This window comes from Ornithorhynchus anatinus, chromosome 15 (genome assembly GCF_004115215.2).
Source record: "Ornithorhynchus anatinus isolate Pmale09 chromosome 15, mOrnAna1.pri.v4, whole genome shotgun sequence".
In the NCBI taxonomy this organism is placed as follows: Eukaryota; Metazoa; Chordata; class Mammalia; order Monotremata; family Ornithorhynchidae; genus Ornithorhynchus; species Ornithorhynchus anatinus.
This window is the reverse complement of record NC_041742.1, coordinates 10,797,184-10,816,520: the sequence shown is the minus strand read 5'-3', so window position 1 is coordinate 10,816,520 and position 19,337 is coordinate 10,797,184. Positions and strand designations below refer to the sequence as shown.

The following is a 19,337-nucleotide window of genomic DNA, read 5'->3' as shown; positions in this document are numbered from 1 at the left end:
ACGCAGCGGAAGAGTGGTGGAGCCGGGATTAGAATTCAGATCCTTCTGACTGCCAGGCCCATGCTCTATCCATTAGGCCACGTTCAATCTCCCAAGTCCCCCTCCTGCGTCGGCCAAGGCTAGCACCCAACGCGTTTTTGAGGTTAGAAGTGCCTTTCTTACATTTCTTTCCCTTTCGCAGCTCCTCTCTCGTCCCCGAGCCCTCCTACACCTGGAAATTCTCACATCCCTCGAGCCAGGGTCCGCCTATAGCCAAAGCCAGCCTTTCTGGGCACTCTGAGATCCCGATCCTGAAAGAAAGTCAGAGTCGGCGGGTCACCTGGCCGCTTTTCGGCCTCGGGGGGCTCAAAGCAGCAACCTTCCGCAGGGGATTACCTTTAGCGTACCCCAGCGCCTTCCACCTCCCCAGCAGTCCGGGCCGGTGTGGGTGCTGGAGGGCCGGTTAGGCCGGGGTGAGGATGCCTGGGGGTCTCTTCACGGGGCCCGTCCTGGAGCAGCGTAAGGCAGCAGAGCCCCCGTTATTTGCAGGGCTCTGCCTTCCACTTCTGTGTCCGAGACAGGGATGGAAGTGCGCTAACTCGGCCTTTCCCTGCGCTCAGCACCGGGGCTCTCTCGGCTATACGGGAAGAGCCGGCGGGTGCTACTTCTTCAAAAAATCCCCTCTCTTTGCCACTCAGAGATTGGCCACGTCAGCATTCAACGTCCTTTTTGTGTCCGAAATCTTTGCAACCACGGGGGGGGGGGGGGGGCCTGGGACTCCCGGGACCAAACCCCAAATTCCTTCTCTTAAGTCTGAGGTCTTCAAAAGTGGAACCGTGCCAACGTTTCTGGGGCTCAAAAACCAGAGACGGAGGGGAAGATGAGATGACCCCTAGGTCTCAGGCCGAGCTGCCCTTAGAGACTAGGAAACGGGCCTACTAACTCTTATATTTTTCTCTCCCAAGTGTTTAGTATAATGTGCTGGGCACACAACGATCGCTCAGTAAATCCCACGGATTGATAAAAGAGCTCTCGTTCATCTTACAGACACTTGGGGAGCTCGGGAGACCGGCAAATGACCAAGCATAGCCGCCGTTTCCCCTCGAGACGGTGAGCGCTCAGTGGGCAGAGAGTGTTCCTACCAGCTGTATTTCCCAAGTGCTTAGTACAGTGCTCTGCATAAAGTAAGTCTTGAAGCGAGACGATCGATTGATTGATGAGTCTTGCCTCTAATCAATCGATTTAAGCAATAGTATTCACCCACTGCCTATTTTTTAAATAGGCAAGAGCCCTCGAGGATCTCGCAACCTAAAAAGCCCTAATGGCTCACTTCCATCCACCTAAAATCTAAATCTGTCTCTCTATAACATTCAAAAAGACAGTGAGGAATGCCGAAGAAAGGGGAATTAACAGAAGGGGAATTTTATCACCTCTCAGAGACTACGGTTCAACTGCCAAGCCTCCTAGCTAAGGGAGAAAAAATGTGAATTTTTGAAACTGATAGACTCCATGCCTACGAGTTCATGATATTTAGGGAACAAAATGTTTCCCACGGAGCCAGATGGTCCCCCCCAAGGGGGTGTATGAGCCGAGGAGGGAACGAGGAAGCAAACTCCGGCGGGGCCGGAGGACGCGTCTAAATTGCCGAGGGAGTTCCCCCAAGAATCCGGCCCTCCCACCAAAGAAGGATAGAGGGTCCACAGAGGGAATTGGACTGTGAGATAGCGCACAATTCTCTGTCCCCTGTGAGGAATTACGAGGCTCCCAAATTCCAGGGGGCGTTGAAGGCCGGGGGCGTCCATGGTGCTCCCGTCAGCTGCCAATGGGAAAAATCTCCAGTCAAGGCAGGTGGTTGATTTGATAGCGGCTCATCAGAATCTCAACTGCCACCTACCTCAATGCCAGTTTTCTTTAGGTTCCTTACCAAGAGAGATTAGATGCTTTTCCCAGGCTATGATTCATCAGATTTTGATAGCTCCCCGGGAAGAAGATACCCTTCCTTCTATTGCGCTCTTCCAAGCGCTTAGCCTGGTGTTCTGCACACAGTCCCGGCTCAGTAAATACCAGTGATTGATTAGGCCTTTACACTTAGGAGCAACTCTGTCGAGGAACGTATACGGTTTCTTCTGCTGGCTTTAAACATTTCTGTCACGTCGTTTCCCGGGGAAACTAAATCATCTTTCATCGGTAGAGTGATTTTTTTGGCCGCGGGTTGTATAATAGGTACAAACACAGCGGTTCTACTATTCCAAGATTCAGATTTGTTTTTTCTCAAACGGCGGTCGATATGCTGCGGCACTCAGCGGGGGCAATTCGCACTGTTCTCGCAACAGAAGATCGGGACATTTTCGCCCGCGACCGGTGTCTTCCTTATGACCGGTAGACCCCGGTCCAGACTTATTTATTTATTTAAAGCGACGTCTCCGTCTCCGGTCCTCTCCTTCCCCTCTGCCCGCGAGCATCTGATAAGATAGGCCGCCACGGGGAAGGGACTTTCCGTGTAAAAACAAAAATTCCCACCTGTGCAAAATATTGTATGCTCTTCGGATTGTTTCCTTCTTTAATGCTGTCATTTCACTCCTCTGGTGCTGTTTTTGAGTGAAGCAGACCGATGTGAATTTAACCGAATAATGAAGAAGCACACAATTAATAAAGTCTACGGGTACTGCGAGGAGGAGCTGCTGTCTCGGTCAATTTGGGGCTGGGAGAGCGGGTTTCAGCCGAACATCCAGACACCCTCGGTCACGAGGTCGCAGGTCAGTCCGAGAGTCACGGGGGAATTTCAATCGGAAATTCCCGGCCTACGGAGGGCTTCGCTTTGGCAACAGGCCCTGCCCGTTGAAACGCACTGTGGATTCTCTAGCGCAGACGACAGGTACGGTGAAATCGTGACGTGTGATCCGAGGGCCAGAGGGTGAGATGGCCTTGAATGGTCATTTAGTCCACAGTCCTGCCTCGTGGAGGACGAATGGGTGGGTAAGAGAAGACCGGGCCTGAACGTTCTCTGATTCCCTTTCCTGGTTGTCGTAGATTGTTTTCCTTCATCTATATCTAAACTGCCACTGTTAATCAATCAACCTGAAGGATAGTTTCACGTCCGTCTCCCCCGCTAGATTCTCGGCTCCTGGAGGACAGAGCTCACATCTTCTTTCACCACTGTACTCTCCCAAGTGTTCTGCACCCAGTGGGTGCTTGATGAATACCTCTGATTGATTGATTAGTGAAAATCAATGGTATTTATGGATGCTTTACTGGTGCAGAGTGCTGCTCTAGACAGAGACCACCGTATTAATGCTTGGGAAGTAAAATCCACGATCTCTTCCTCCGGAGAGCTTATAATCGAGTGGGGGAGGCGAGCGGACAAGTTGATTTATAGAGAATGAAGATAGGATGAAGAGTTAGGATGAAGTCGTTGGAGATAGTGGTAATGGCTGAGTGGAAAGAGTAAAAGAAGCTGACGTCTCGGTGGCTCAGTTGCCTCATCTGTAAAGTGGGGATATCTGTGGGACTGGGTCCAGTTCGATTATCTTCTATCTATTCCAGGCCCGGGCACAGAGTAGACGGAAGATAATCAGAAAGAATGGCCTCGTGGAGAGGCAGCTCGACCCGGTGGAAAGAGCACGGGCATGGGAGTCAGAGGCCCTGCGTTCTAATCCCGCGTCTGTCATTCACCTGCTGCGTGACCTTGGGCGAGTCACTTGACTTCTCTGAGCCTCAGTTTCCTCATTTGTAAAATGGGACCGTTAGCCCCTTGGGGGAGAGGATCTGTGTCCAACCTAATTATCTTGAAACTACCCCGGCGCTTAGAAAGGCGCTTGACAAGTGCTTATCAAATCTGTAAGTGCTTAACAAATCCCACATAATAAATATCAGAAACACTATTAGTGGAGAACAAGCTAGGCAGAGCAGATGAGCCACTAGACACAAAGAAGCCCCCTTCGTGCCCGAATCGGAAAACGAAGGAGTTCGAAGCCGAGCGAATGAAACCAGAAATGGTTACGGATAACTTTTTTTTACCCGAGATGGCGGACGAGAGGATGCGTCCGCTGTGGTGGAGCATAATTTATATTTACGATACGAAGAAAAGAACCCTGTGGTCTTTTTTCACATTCCCCAGCCGCTACCTTTCAGCTGCTTCCTCTAGATGATGTTTTGTCGACACTAAATTACACGTCTCGGTGACAGAACAAAAGAAATTATCGGCCAAATGCAGCGTCTGCTGTAGGACTCCCACACACTGCATCTAACCGGTTCCCGATGGGACCGCTTTCAGAGTGGCAGGCCGGGGGAATTCCTGGAGAGGTTTACGACCAGTGATAATATTAGAAGTTATGCGGCTCAGATAAGGGATGCGGGACGTCACGCTGGAGACGTAAAGAGGAGGTCATGATGGAGAGGGAGCGGGGAGGGAAGTGTCCTTCCCCTGGAGGCTTGGACCGGAGGTCGATGGGGGTCCTTAGGGAACAGAAAATGGAACGGCCACCGCAGAGGCTGGACGTGGCCCGGAACAGGATGGGAAGCACGATGTTCTACCGTGATGAGTGCTTGCCCGGCCCCACACGGGCATTTATTGAATACCAGAAGGCCAAGAACAAGTGAAGACTTCGGGAGTTTCATGGTTCCCAGCGTTTGAGAAGGCCCACACCACAAGCCCTACACTGCAGTGGGACCTAAACCGAGCAGGCTCCAGGCGGGACTCGGCCAACTGAGCAAGAGGAGCTGGTGGGAGGAGGCCGGGGGGTTGGAGTGAGGTCAGTGGTCGGTTTATCGAGAGCAGTCCCAATTCCAGAACATTCACGTGTTTTCCTCAGTTGGTCCAGGATGGCCTCACGCGTTCAAATCCAGGACTCTCCTGGACGTAGAGTCGGCCTACCTGCTGGGAAAGAGAGCCCGGAGACAGATACTGTCGGCGATACGCGCCAGCCACGGAGTTCCCGAGGCTACCTCCTTAGAGAACTCGTTTCCATCCTCACAGTAGAAATTCTGGCTCTGGAGACTCTACCGGCTGCTGCGTGGTGAGTTGAAATTTGTAAACCTAAAGCAAGGAAGGCAGAGAAATCATTTCAAGGTCCATGAGCTCCATAGGAGGCAGGGACTGTGTCCAATTTCGTTATCGTATATCTACCCTAGAGTTTATCACGGTGTTTTACTGCCGGGATGCAGAATCGTCTGAAGTTTTGTTGTACCCTGTCTTCATTGATAATCTTAATAATAATGATATCGGTAATAATCGTGTTATTTAAGTGCTTATAAAGGTGAGACCGGCAGGTATCGGTGACGGATCGGACGCGTGGGGTGAACGAGAGAGCCGAGTCAAGGATCACACCGAGGTCGCGGGCTTGAGAGACGGGAAGGACGGTCGTACCGTCCACGGTGATAGGGAAGTCAGGAAGAGGACGGGGCTTGGGAGGGAAGATAAGATCCTTGATTCACCTCTCTCATTCACCCCACACTTCCGATCCGTCACTGAGACCTGCCGGTCTCACCTTTATAATATCGCCAAGATCCGCCCTTTCCTCTCCACCCAGACGGCCATCTTACCGGTACGGGCTCTCATAATATCCCGGCCGGATTATCGTGTCGGCCTTCTCTCCGGTCTCCCTTCCTCCCGTCTCTCCCCGCTCCGGTCTATTCTTCATTGCGCTTCCCGGCTCATCTTCCTGCAGAAAGGCTCTGGGCCTGTCACTCCCCTTCTTAAACACCTCCGGTGGTTGCCTGTCGACCTCCGCACGAAACAGAAACTTCTCACTCTAGGCTTCGAGGCTCTCCGTCCCCTTGCCCCCTCCTCCCTTCTCTCTTTCTACCGCCCACCCCGCACGCTCCGCTCCTCCGCCGCCCACCTCCTCACCGTCCCCCGTTCTCGCCCATCCCGCCGTCGACCCCCGGGCCACGTCCTCAAGCCGTCCCGGAACGCCCTCCCTCCTCACCTCCTCCAAACTAACTCTCTTCTCCTCTTCAAAGCCCTACTGAGAGCTCACCTCCTCCGAGAGGCCTTCCCTGACTAAGCCCTCCTTTCCTCTCCTCCCATTCCTTCCTGCTTCGCCCTGACTTGCTCCCTTTATTCATCCCCTCCCCCAGCCCCACAGCACTTATGTACGTAGCTGCCACTTATTTATTTATAGAAATGTCTGTCTCCCCCTCTAGACGGTTAACTCGTCGCAGACAGGGAACGTGTCCGTTTCTTGTCACTGTGTACTCTCCCGAGCTCTTAGTGCAGTGTTCTGCACACAGTGCTCACTGAAGATGATCGACTATCAGGCAGAGAGGTAGAGATTGAATTATGCATGAGAAACAGGCAGTGCGCTGAGCAGATGGCTTTTCTAATGTTCCTAAGGGGCAGTTCTTTGAAAGCTACCCCACCCACAGTGGGGATGAATAAACCACTTTCATCATCACCGACGGTATTTATCGAGCACTTATTGTGTGCGTGGCACTGAGCTAAGCGCTTGGGAAAGGAAAACGGACTCGGCGGACGCGTTACCCGCCCACGATGAGCTTGCGGTCTCGTGGGGAGACAGACATTTGAAAAGAAATCCCCTTTGCCAGCTCTAGATTTACAGCGGAGGATTCGAACCAGGACGTCCTCCGCCTTGGGAGAGTCCTCACGTAGAGAAACTTTGCTTTCTATCGGGGAGCCAGAACATCCGGCTCCATTCGGCGTCCCGCATCTCTTTCCGCCCGGCCGGGCCGCGCCCGGCCAATGCTGTTCAGCAGAGGGGCCCCGCAGATGTTTGGAAATAGCGTGTGGAGCGGGGGGAAAGTCCAAGATTTGGACAGACGTGAATTATCGTACACAGGTATAAATAAATATTGTTTCTAACTCAGCTCTTGGCCTCGGTCCACGGCTCCACGCAAGCTCGTCGAGAGATGAATGAGTCGGTGTGCTAAGGCGTACCTGATGTGCTCTAAATACCGCCCAGGGGCACACATGCTGTACTTTTACCTGCTAAATGTGTTTGCTCAACTCAGCCTTTGGAATAAGGAGCAGCCTGAGGGTTGCCAGCCCACTCAGAAGCATGTCTGTGTCTGTGTGTGTGTGTGTTTTCAGGTAACCCTAACACCCACCGAGTCTCTCTCCCTCTCTTATTTATCCACGCCTCGGGTCCTAGAGGCCGCACCTCCGACACGCTCTTGGGAAGAACTTCAGCTCCTGAAAATCACCCACCCTCAAAAGGGAATTCCCTCTTTGTTTTTTTTCTCCCCCCCGTGTGTGTCTTCGCATCTCTAGACATTTGGTTTTAACTCTGTGTTGTGGTTTCTCTTGAATTGTTTGATCCCCCGACACTTACTTACAAAGAGATTGGGGATGGGAGTCAGAGGCCCCGGAATCTAATCCCGCTCCGCCAGTCGCTCGCTGGGTGACCTTGGGCAAGTTGCTTAACTTCTCCGTGTCTGGGTCGCTTCATCTGTAGAATGGGGATTAAATCCTCCTCCCTTCAATTTAAGCCCCCTGTGAGACAGGGATGGTGTCTGACCTGGTAAACTATCTCCTCCAGCCCTTGGGACAGTGCTTGACACATAATAAGACCTTAATAAAGGTCATAAAAAAAATCAGAGATCGGGCAGTTTTCTTGGGAGAAAACAACTCGGGAAATGACTCAGAAGTCAGCATGCCAGAACCTTTAACGTGTAAGGACTCAATTTAAAATACAATCTGCCTAGGAGGATCTGGGAAGACCGCACCGATCGAACACCTAGGTCGCAGAGGGGGGAGGGCCCTCCATTTGTCCTCCGGCCCCCTCCCAGGGTAATGATAAGAACAAGCGAGGCATCTGTAGACCCCTTGCTATGTGCCCGGCACCGTGCGAAGCGCTGGCGGAGGTACAAGATAATCAGGTCAGGAACAGTCCCCGTCCCTAATGGGGCTCACAGTCTGCCACGGGAGGGAAAGCGGGTAGTTGGGCCCCATTTTACAGATGAGGAAACTGAGACCCAGAGAAATTAGGCGACTTTCCCAAGGTTACCCGGCAGATAAGTGGAAGAGGCGGGGCTAGAACCCGACCCCTCCCGACCTCCACTGGGCTACGCTCCTACCCCAAATCACCCACCACAGACCCGGGCTGAGGAGAAATCGACCGGCACAAATGCATGGCAGAAGGCCACAGGGTAACCCGGGTTCGGCGTCAAACCCAAGCTGAGTGGGAGTCGGGAATGAAATCCCGATATCAGAAGCAAAGACGGTACTGGAACCGAGGCGTGTATCACGCAACGGTTGAAAATGAACATACGTCGATCGATCCCTTATTCATCGGGTACCATAGCGTGGCAAAGTTTGGTTCCTGCACTCTTTGTGAAGATCCAGAGCGGGGCAACTCAAATTATTTAAGGGCGTAGAAGAAGTTAACGAATTTTTTTATTGTGTCGCTGTCGTTATTATTCAAGAAGAGGAAGCTACAGAGGGTCAGGAATTTTTCAATTATCTGACAGTTTCTCTTAATGGGGAAGCTGGTGACAGTTCTCCGTGGCCTCGGGAGACTGAACGGCAGGAAGAACCCGCAAGTTGAACAGGGGAGATTTCAGTCTGATAGAAGGAATAATGTTTTATTGACGATGACGATAATAATCGCGGTATTTGTAAAACGCTTACTATGTGCCCAGAACCGTCCAAAGCAGCGGGGCAGCTACAAGATCGCAGGTCCCAAATGGGGCTAAGTAAGGAGGACGGGTGTCGAATCCCCATTTTGCAGACGAGGGAACCGAGGCCCGGAGGAGTGATTTGCCCAAGGTCACACAGCAGACCCGTGGCGGGATCAGAGCCCAGGTCCTCTGACTGTCGGTACCACGCTCTTTCCATCGGACCGCACGGCTAGGCCACGCTGCTTCTCTTTTGAATGCCAGGGTGATAAAACACCAGAACCAATTAGCACGGGAGGACGTGGAGACTTCTTCCCTGGTGTCATTTTCAGAAGGGATGGAGCCCAGTTGTCCAAAATGGCTCATCTCATCTTCTCGACGGGAGGGAGCTGGTAGACCCGATGACTTTTTTGCTCCTTTCCAGCTCTAAGATTCGAATGTACCCTCTCCTTTGCCTTATCTGTGCAGTGGAAAAGAGGAGGAGGAGAAGAAAGAGGAAGAGGGGGAGGAGGAAGAGGAGAAGGAGCAGGAGGAAGAGGAGGAGAAGGAGAAAGTCTGATGGAGGATGACACGGGCCCCCGGAAAGCTGCTGAGCCTGAGCGTTTCCTGCTTGCTGGGCCGGCTACTGGTGACAGCAGCTGATTTTCCACCTGAAATCTCAGAATCTGATCCGGTACAATCTGATCTGATTGTATCGTACCGACCCCGGCACTCAGCACAGTTCCTGGCACGTAGTAGGCGCTTTACAGATGCCTCGCTTATTCTCATCATCACCCTGGGTGGGGAACAAAGGAGAAACGGAGGGTTTCCTCCTCTCTGCACCCCAGATGCCGGACTGGTGGAGTCTTCCCAGATCCACCCGGGCCGATCTCGTTTTAAATTCACTCCCTACGTGCGAAGGGCTTTGGCACGTCGAGACATTTCCCAAAATTGTCTTCTCCGGAGAATACCGCCCGCTTTCTGATTGTTTTTTGGTATTTGCTAAGGGCTTACCCTGTGTCGAGCACCGTCCTGAGAGCCGGAGGGGACACAGGTTTATCGGGTTGGACACAGTCCCCGTCTCGCACGGGGCTCACAGTCTGATTTGGACGGCAGAGGATTTAATCCCCATTTTACAGATGAGGTAACCCAGGTACAGAGAAGTGAAGTAGCTTGCATATATTACGAGTTTAAAAAATATTCAGGGGTTCTGTCTACCAACTCTACTGTATTATTTCAATTGCTCAGTACAGTGCCCTGAACGCGGTGAGCACTCCGTGACTACCGATGATCGATCGACTGGTTTGTCTCCCTTCCTCATTAGATGGTAGGTTTGAGGAGCCTGGATCTTGCCAATGCCGTCTTCCCCCAACCGCTTAGCACTCAGCACCACAGTGAATGCCGTTTATCGATTTACTGACTAAGAGGTAGCAGACGCAAGATGAAGAACGGAGAAGGAACCTGAAGTATTTCACCGAGAAAACCGCCCCTCGATCGCAGATGCAAGTGGGACGTTCTGAGAGAGACGTGGCCATGGAGTCGCTGTGGGCAAGGAGACGGTTCGACAGCATAAGATAAGAGAAGATCCCTCCCGGCACTTGGTTCGGTGTCTGGCACACAGTAAGTGGTTAATATATATATACATCGCAGAGTCGGTGGGCCCTTTTCCCGCCCACAGTTAGCGAGCAGTTTAGAGGCTGAGTTGGATGGGATACAGGGGCATCGGTGTTTCTTGAGATAAGGGACCTCACTGATATATCTTGAGATAAAGGGAGGTGGAGGAAAAATGAAAGAGGGGTAAAAATGGAGTTTCTGATCTGCAAAAATTGGGCACCAAAGAGAGATTCCAGTTCTGAGGACTAGAGGATAAGTTAACAGGTCTGGCCCAAACAGAAGAGTTCGCCAAACGCAAGCTCCTGTGAAATCTCATCTGCGGAGGGGGAAGAGAAAAACCGAACGCGCACGCTCGAAACTCACACTGTTTCAAGATTTCCGACCCGATTCTCTGTTTTATGCCATGCCTCCTCCGAGATGGCTGACGAGTTGATCTACGGCCGAGCGGCCCGGAATCCAGCCAGGTTCAGATGGAGGTATCCCACGGCGAAGCTCCCGACTCGATTTATCTGCTAGCTCTGGTTCTGAGATCATCTGTAGAAGCTCCACGGGAGCAGCGGGGCACCGTCCTATCTATTCCGCACTAGGTCTTTAGATTTCTCTAGCTCGGGGTACACCTAGTTTTTGCCAATTAAACCACAGGGTTGGCAAAACAGAGTACTCATATATTCAATTGATTTTTTTCTTTGACAATTAATCGATCTCACGAGGAACCTTAAACCATTTCCCTTTCACTCTGAGGGAGGGATAAATCTTTTTGGCAAGTAGAATATAATAATAATGCCCTTTTCTTAATTTCCCCCTATATTTAATGAAGCCATTACATTCTGTAATGGGATCTAATTACGTCCCACCAGTCAGACTTCTAATTACCCTAACAGGAGAAAGATAATAAAATGCCACTAATTCGCTCTATAATCAGCATTAATAGGAGCTGGGAGGTTTAGTCCCCAGGTATGGCCCTAAACATTTACTTCATGGGGTGCTATTTAATAAGAAGAAGAAGAAGAGTAATTATGGTATTTGTTAAGTGCCTATGTCCCAGGCACTGTACTGAGCGCTGGGGTGGAGATAAGCAGGTCAGGTTGGACGCAATTCCTGTCCCGTGTGGGGCTCACAGTCTCTATCCCCATTTTACAGTTGAGGTAACTGAGGCCCAGAGAAGTGAAGTGACTTGCCCAAGCACAGCGATCAAGTGGCGGAGCCCCGATTGGAACCCATGACCTCCCAGGCCCATGCTCTATTCGCTACGTCACGCTGGAAACGTGGCCTAGTGGAAAGAACACGATCCTAGGAGTCAGAGGACCTGGGTCCGAATGCAGACTCTGCCAACTGCTTGCTGTGTGATTTTTGGGCAACTCTCTTAACTGCTCTGGGCTTCAGTTTCCTCGTTTGTAAAATGGCGATTAAATGCTTGTTCTCCCTCCTACTTAGACTGTGAGCCCCGTGTGGGACATGGACTGGGTCCAACCCTATTAACCCCTATCTGCCCCAGCTCTTAGAAGAGTTCTCGACCCATAACAAGAGTCTGATCGCTGCCATGATTAACATTCGCTCCCCGCATCGTTTTCCAGGGCAGTTCCCCGCAAGACTCCCAGTCCCTCAAATACCGGGACCCCTTCACCTTTATGCAACGGGGTCAGGGCTCCTCCCGCGGGAGACGTCACCGTTCCCAACTCGGTGGACTCCGGTCTGACGGTAGAGCGGGGGCAGGAGACAGAGTGATTTGAGAACTGAACTCGAACCGCCTTTTCCTACGTAACCCGGAACACATCTATCCCCTTTCGGCCTAGGTTTATTCATTCATTCATTCAGTAGTGTTTATTGAGCCCTTACTACGCGCAGAGCACTGTCCTAAGCGCTTGGAATGGACAAATCGGTAACAGATAGAGACGGCCCCTGCCCTTTGACGGGCTTACGGTCTAATCACGGGCTTACGGCCTCCACGGGCAGTCGACTAATGGGATAAATCCCGGAGCCATTTCAGTTGCGATTAGTTTTTTTAAGGTCTTCCAGGGTACAGAACTCTGTCACCGGTTGGGGGGTAGGAATCTTCCGAAGAGAGGGGTCCGACGGAGAGGACGTGTTCGACGGAGAGCCAACTGAGACGCGGGGAAGTGAAGAGACCTACCCAAGGTCACGCGGCAGACAAGTGGCAGAGCCGGCATCGGCACCCGGGTCTTTCTGCCTCGCAGGCCCGTGCTCTGTCCGGTAGGCCAGGCTGCCTCTGATGGAAACGGCGGCTCTCCCGCCGTCCACCACTCGGGCGGCTGCCGGGGAGCCACCGGGTCTGAGCCGCACGCTCGGAGACGTGGCCGATGGACCAGAGCGCTGTCCCTTATCCCTCCAACCTAGCTTCTTTCCCCGGGCGGCGTCCTCTTGAGCGTCAGGAGGTTGGCAACAGAGCAGAGCGCGGAACCCAAAACGGCCCAGAGAGGTTATCTGGGGAGCAACTGTCTGCCGGGCGGTCTACCGAGCTAATCGGGAGGTCCACTGACCTCAACCAAAGGCTTTTCGGGACATCTGAGCTCTTCTGGGACAAAATATTCCAGTAGCAAATCACCCTATTAGCTCACCAGACAGATCTCCTTAGAGCGGTTGAGGAGCTTTCGAGGCCGCCAACGCTTTTTCTGACTGACGTTAACTCGAACGTTGAAAGCCCGTGAGGAAGGAGATTTGCACATCGAGAGGGGTAGGCTGGAAGAATCAAGAGGAGGAAGAAAGGCTACCGGAAGCCTGAAGTGAGACGAAACGCCTCTCCGGAGACGTACGGCAGTTAAACGGGAGAGAAAAAGGAAGAGTTGTAGGATGGAGGTAAGACGTGTCAATCCGAGATTTGGATTATATTTTGTACGGTGTCTGTTAAGAGCTTAGCACGTGCCAGGCTCTGTACTGAGGGCTGGAGTAGATCCAAGCATATCCACGTCCCACACGGAGCTCGGTCTTAATCCCCATCTGACAGATGAGGTAACTGAGGCACAGAGAAGGTAAGCGACTTGCCCAGCGTCACACAGCCAAAGATTAGAGCTCAGGTCCTCTGGCCCCCAGGCCCGTGCTCTTCCTACTAGGCCACGCCGTTTCCCAGTGACATCAAGATTAGGGGATTTAGAACTAAGTGGGGGACCTTGAACCCACAAAAAGGACCTCGCACCCACAAAAAATGATACGGGTGTCCCATCCGGCACTCTGCTTCCTTCCTTCGGCCGTGCTGCCGCTGAGCCAGATGAAAATCGAAGGAACCGTCCGGAAAATTCGGGCACTTTCCAGTCAATCTATCAATCGTACTTATTGAACGCTTACTGTGTGCGGGGACACCGTGTTAAGCGTTTGGGAGGCTGCGACAGAGCAGAATTGGCGGAATCGTTTCCTGCCCACGACAAGCTTACAGTCCAGAGGGGGAGACAGATGTTAATATAAGTGAACGCTTTATAATATATAGTTAAAATCCACACACATACGTGCCGCGGGATTGAGGATGGGGTGAATATTAAATCCCGTAAGGTCCAAGTGCGTATTTCCAACGCTTGTCCCTTCTCCGAACGTGACGGTTCTTACCTCAATCATCTTATGAATTTCCTCGATTTTTTAGTTCATTTTGCTGCTCTGCTTTCCTTTTACGGCCGAGACCTGTTCCGCCTCGTGACCTCCCTCCCAGAAATCAGTCGATCGGTGGTATTGACCGAGCGCTCACTGTGGGCAAAGCACCGTACGAAGTAAGTGCTCGGGAGAGAGCAACGCCGCAGTCTCGGTAGACTTGCTCCCTGCCCTCAGTGAGCTTACAGTTTAGAGGCACAACGGTGAACCTTGCGGTTTTCTTAGAGGGGTAGGGCGAACGTCCACGAACGGCGAGGCCGCCGGCCACCGCACGGCCGCCGACTTCACTCCGTGAAGCCGGACGTTTCCTTTCGAAGCTCAGGTCCGCGGGTGAACCGAAAGGCGAGTCGACGCGGTTCTCCTGCATCCGAAAACCGGGATTCTTTTCCGAGGCTTTGGCGAGGAGATGCTTAGCCCGGTTCAGTCAAGCTCATCTCCGCATTCCTTTCCTCCTCCGGCTTCCTGAACCTGGGGCGGATTCTATTTCGTTTCCTTTGGAAACCGAGCCTCGGCTAACGGACCACGGCAGCGTCCAAAATTGCCGTTATCGGTCTTTCGTCTGGGAACGTTTATCATAAGCGTTCTGGGGTACCACACGCTGCTTGACGAGCACTTAGGTTAGGCTGCTCCGTCTAGGCTTGGTTCGCGAACGAGACGGAGAGTATTACGGTCCCTTTATGGGCCTAATTTTTTAATCTTCCCTTGGGACTCCTACTGAACGTTATGAGGAAACGTCGTCTCTCTTGGAAAAAGATGGGAGTTCAAAGGCCATTAGCTTGCTCTCAGCGAGACGCCCTCTAAACCACAGACCGGTGGCCGGGAGTGTCATTCCTTCCTTCATTCATTCAGTGGTATTTATTGGGCGCTTACCGTGCGCCGAGCACTGTACTCGGCGCTCGGAAATTCAGCAGCAGAGACGATCCCCACCCGACGACGGGCTCGCGGTCTAGAAAGGCTAAAGTCTAAAGTCCAGAGTTCTGATCTCATCTCTGCCACTCGCCCACCATGTGGAAATACTATTCCCATTACTCATCCTCTAAAGCAAGGAGGCCTAGCTGAAGCCCGGTACGCAGTCGACTCGGGAAACTTAATGGACAATTTGGCCGACTCGCGCGTGTAAAGGGAGAACCGGGGGTCACCCGAGGGTCCCGCCTACTAAACGCAAAGCGACCCACCCGCACGTCTAGCTCCGCTTCCCGCCGGACACGCGTTCCGGACGGGCTGGTGTCAGGAGCGAGCCGTAGAGCAAGCTCACGTTTACGGAGAAGGACGGGGGTTCAGTTTCGGGCCCCTTCGGGCCGACACCGGGGCCTTCTTTCATCCAGAAAAGTGGGCTCGCCGTACGCACCTATCCGTCCCCGCGGGCCCCGCCGGGTCGGGTGGAGGGACATCACTTCGGACGGAGCAGTGGCAGAGAGCTCGGAGAAAGGAGTTCGGGGAAAGACGGGGGAAAGGAAGAGGGACGAGGTGCCGGGAGAGGGGATGGGGGGAGGCGGGGAGAGATCCAGGGGTAGAGGGAGGAGGGAGGCGGGCAGAGAGGGGAGGGGGTCAGCAGAGAGGGGGAGACTCGGGGGAGGGAGGGCAAGGTGGCACCGAGAAAGAAGGCAAGGCGGATGCACGGGGAAGAGAGGAGGAGAGGCGGGAGCCAAAGAGAGAGGCCAGGGAGAGCCCAACTCGGCAGACTGGCAAATACGGACTGACGGGATGAGTGCGGACAGGAAATGAAAGTATCTGGCAGCCTTGACATCAGAAGGGAAAATAAGAAGGGGGCAAAAAACCACCTCCTCGTCTCTCACCCAGAAGCAGTGAAGAGTGAAGAAAGAAAAGGTTCTTCACCGTTTCAAATCGCACCAACCCTTCTGAATATTTGGGCCATCACCGAGGGACAAGTAATCCCCAAGGCACCCACGACCCTTTTAGGAGTCTGAACCCAAATCGCGTCTCCGAAACTCTCTTAGACGCTGTGAATATATAGCGCTGAAGAAAATAATTCGGCGCGACCTGAATTCGTGCAGCAGCGATCCGTGTAGTAGTAATCATATGTATTAAGCACTTCCCGCGGGCCTAGCGGTGAATAATGTGGGGGGAAAGAATCCGCAGGAGGGAATTAGACCCTGCCCCCGGCCCTTAAGGGGTTCCCGGTCTAAGAACATGAGATGGGGAGAGGGGGCTGGCGACGGGCACGTTAAGGGGGCCCCTGTGAGAATCTGAGGATCTTGTGGGGCAGGGATCGTGTGCACCAATTCTACTGTACACTCCCATAGGCTCAGCACAGTGCTCTGCACACGGTAAGTGCTCAGTCAGTATTACTGATCATTAGGTCTGAAGGTGATCGGCACGGAGGAAGGGCTCGACAGAACCGGCGCAAATTAATCACTCAATAAAATGGATTTATTGAGCGCTTACTGTGCGCAGAGAACTGCAGTAAGAGCTTGTTGTGCTTTGCGCTGCTGAGTCGTGTCCGACCCATAGCGATGCCACGGACGCATCTCTCCCAGAAGGCCCCACTTCCGTCTCTAAGCGTTCCGGTCGTGGACCCGGAGAGTTTCTCGGTAAAAACCCGGAAGGGGTTTACCGCCGTCCTCTTCCGCGCCGTCAACGAGTCTCCGCCCTCGACTCTCTCCCGCGCCGCGGCTGCCCGGCACGGGCGGGTTTTGACTCGTAGCAGACGGCCCGCCACTCGCCGGCCGCGGCGCAAGCTGGGAGTGGAACGGACGGGCCTCCGCCCGCCTCTCCCTCCCGGACTCGAGACCGGTAGAGGACAGGAAATTGGAACGCCACCCCGAGAGGATAATTAGAGCTTCGGAGAGCGCAGTGTTACACAGTCGGTAGACGTGTTCCCCGTCCAGAAGGGGCTCGCGGTCCAGAGCGGGAGGGAGATATTAATAGAAATACATTTCGGGTAGTCGGACGAATGCTGTGGGGAAGGAGAACGGACCTGAGAGTTAAAGGACTTAAGTCTAGATCGGAAACTCATGGTGGGCAGGGAACGTTTCCATCAACTCTGTAATATCGTAGTCTCCCAAGCAATTAATACGGTGCTGCGCATACAGTAAGCATTCGATAAATGCCACGGATCGATTTTAATCCAGCCTCTGTCACTCCACTGCCGTGTGACCTTGGGCAAGTCAAAGAGGCCGGGCTTGGGAGTCAGAGGTCATGGGTTCGAATCCCGCCTCCGCCACTTGGCAGCTGGGTGACCGCGGGCAAGTCACTTCACTTCTCTGTGCCACAGTTACCTCCCCTGGAAAATGGGGATTAACTGGGAGCCTCACGTGGGACGACCTGATGACCCGGCATCTAGCCCAGCGCTTAGAACAGTGCTCTGCACGTAGTAAGCACTTAACAAAGACCGACCTTATCACTGACAATAAGAGAGCACCACGGGTTCCTTATCATCGCCTCCCGCCTCTAACGGTCTCATCGGTCGCGTCACCCGGCCCCTACCCTTCTCCCACTCAGCCTCGTGGCTCAGTGGAAAGAGCCCGGGCTTGGGAGCCGGAGGTCATGGGTTCGAATCCCGGCCCTGCCACCCGTGTGACTGTGGGCAAGTCACTGAACTTCTCTGTGCCTCAGTGACCTCATCTGTAAAATGCGGATTAAGCCTGTGAGCCTCTTGTGGGACAACCTGATGACCCCGTATCTACCCCAGCGCTTAGAACAGTGCTCTGCACATAGTAAGCGCTTAAATACCAACAACAGAGGGAAGAGGTTCTTCGCATTGTCCTCCTTGCCACAACCCGGGACCACCTCGGTCCTCGGCATTTTCGGGTGGGCGGGTGCGGGGTTGAGGGGGTGCCCTCAGGGGGAAATCGCAAGAGGAAAACCCCGACGGATTCGAAGGCTGAGCCGGGTTCACGCGTGTCCCACGCTAGATGCCACACGCCTCATTTGGATCCAGGTTTACGCAGCTGCTCTGCCTAGATCAGAATGTTATTTCTACAGGCAGGCCCGATGTGTGCTGTGGATTCTTCTGGGATGATTCAGGGGCAGGGAACGAAACGATAAGTTATCTTTCCATCTCAGGGGAACTCCCTCTGGGCCAGGGTGAAATGATTTCCCATAATAATTCTGATCACCGGGAAAACGGTCAGGGTTTCATTGAGAAGTTAGGCTGCTCGGGCTGTTTCCCTAAGGGGGGGCCACATCAATACTGCAGTATCTCAGAAATAAAAGACCGAGGCGGGGGGGGGGGGGGTCCTCGAACTTTCCGTTCGTACCCAGGTCGATCTCCAACTTGTCATTCACGCTCAGATCGCTGTGCTTTAAAATGCTCGCGGCTCTCCCGACCACTGGAAGGGGACCGGACCGCCGCCGGAGATAGCGTTGGAGGTTCTGAAAAAGCTGGACCCACCTTTTGGTGCGGTAGGTCACAGGGCCCCGCTCAGGATGGCGTCTGGAGAGTTTCCAGTCCCCTACCAGTCTCGGCTTCGGGAGGGAGAGTCAAGCCGAGGCCTGTGCAGTCCATTCCTAGCCTGGGCGGTGGCTAGCGAGGGGAAGGCCATCTGCTACAAGTCGAAGCTCACCCGTGCCGGGCAGCGGCGGCCCGGGAGAGAGGCGAGGGCCGAGACTCAAGTTCACCGCGTGGAAGGAGGCAGTAGTGAACCTCTTCTGTATCCTTGCCAAGGGAACGCATCGGATACACTACCAGAACGATTGGCAGAGGGAGGTGGGGCGTTCGGGGAGAGATGTGTCCGTGGGTCAGAGATGACTCGACAGCATGAGACAAGAGGTCACGTGCATGTAAAACAAGGGCGGTCTAGGAGGGAGGGCAGCCTCCTCCATAAAGGGAGATTCATTTACAGCCCTAGCCCCTTCCCCAGTCTCCAACGGTCTCCTAATAATAAGGAGGATAATTAGAGTTGTGATATTTGTTCACAAAGCGCTCAGTACAGCGTTCTGCAGGCGGTAAGCGGGCAATAAATACGACGGATTGATAGGCCAGGCTTCTTCTTCCTCCCGCTATCTGTAAGGGAAAGAATTAATGTTTAACACTGCATGGGCCAAATAATAAACGTGGGGAGGGGCTAGTCATGGGTTCTTCAGGAGGCGTTGGGAAAGATTAGAAATCAATTAGGGGAGGATCCCTGGAGGACGCGTGAAAGGCCTTTGAAGATGGGCAGAGCTGATTTCAAGTGGGGGGCGTGCCAGGCAGGGGAGAGAGATCGTGGGCAAGGCTTTGAACGTGGGAGAGACAAGAAGGCACAACAAGTATGTTGGCTTGAGAGAAATGCAGAGCGCAAGCTGGGGTGCAGTGGGGGAAGAGAGCGCAGAGGCCTGGGAGGGCGAGAGAGCAGACTGAGGGCCGAAGTTCAACCTTCCGGAGTTGAGGTGGAGAAGAACGGGTGACCACTGGAGGTTCGGGGGAGTGAGGAGAGAGGTGTCGGGTGAGATTTTAGAAAAAGGACCCAGGCAGCGGAGCCAAGTATGGACTGGAGAGGGGCGAGACAGGAAGGGGAGACATTAGCCGGGAGGCTGATCGCTGTAGGATAAATCCCATAATTCGTAAGATAACTCTAATGCTGGCAGATGAACATCAAAACCCGAGTTTAGAGAGGCCTGTGCTCCTGACCGATTTATTCAAGAGCCACTCTGAC

The 19,337-nt window shown here is 53.3% G+C and overlaps 1 protein-coding gene across 1 annotated transcript in view; it reads left to right on the top strand.

The window, feature by feature from the left end:
• Positions 1-458: 458 nt before the first annotated feature.
• LOC100078034 (protoheme IX farnesyltransferase, mitochondrial) overlaps positions 459-19,337 on the top strand; it is a 154,070-nt gene continuing 135,191 nt past the window's right edge. The window contains exons 1-2 of the mRNA XM_039914264.1: positions 459-498; positions 2,587-2,735. Of these exons, the coding sequence (XP_039770198.1) occupies positions 459-498; positions 2,587-2,735 (189 nt within the window). The remainder of the gene's footprint in view (positions 499-2,586; positions 2,736-19,337) is intronic.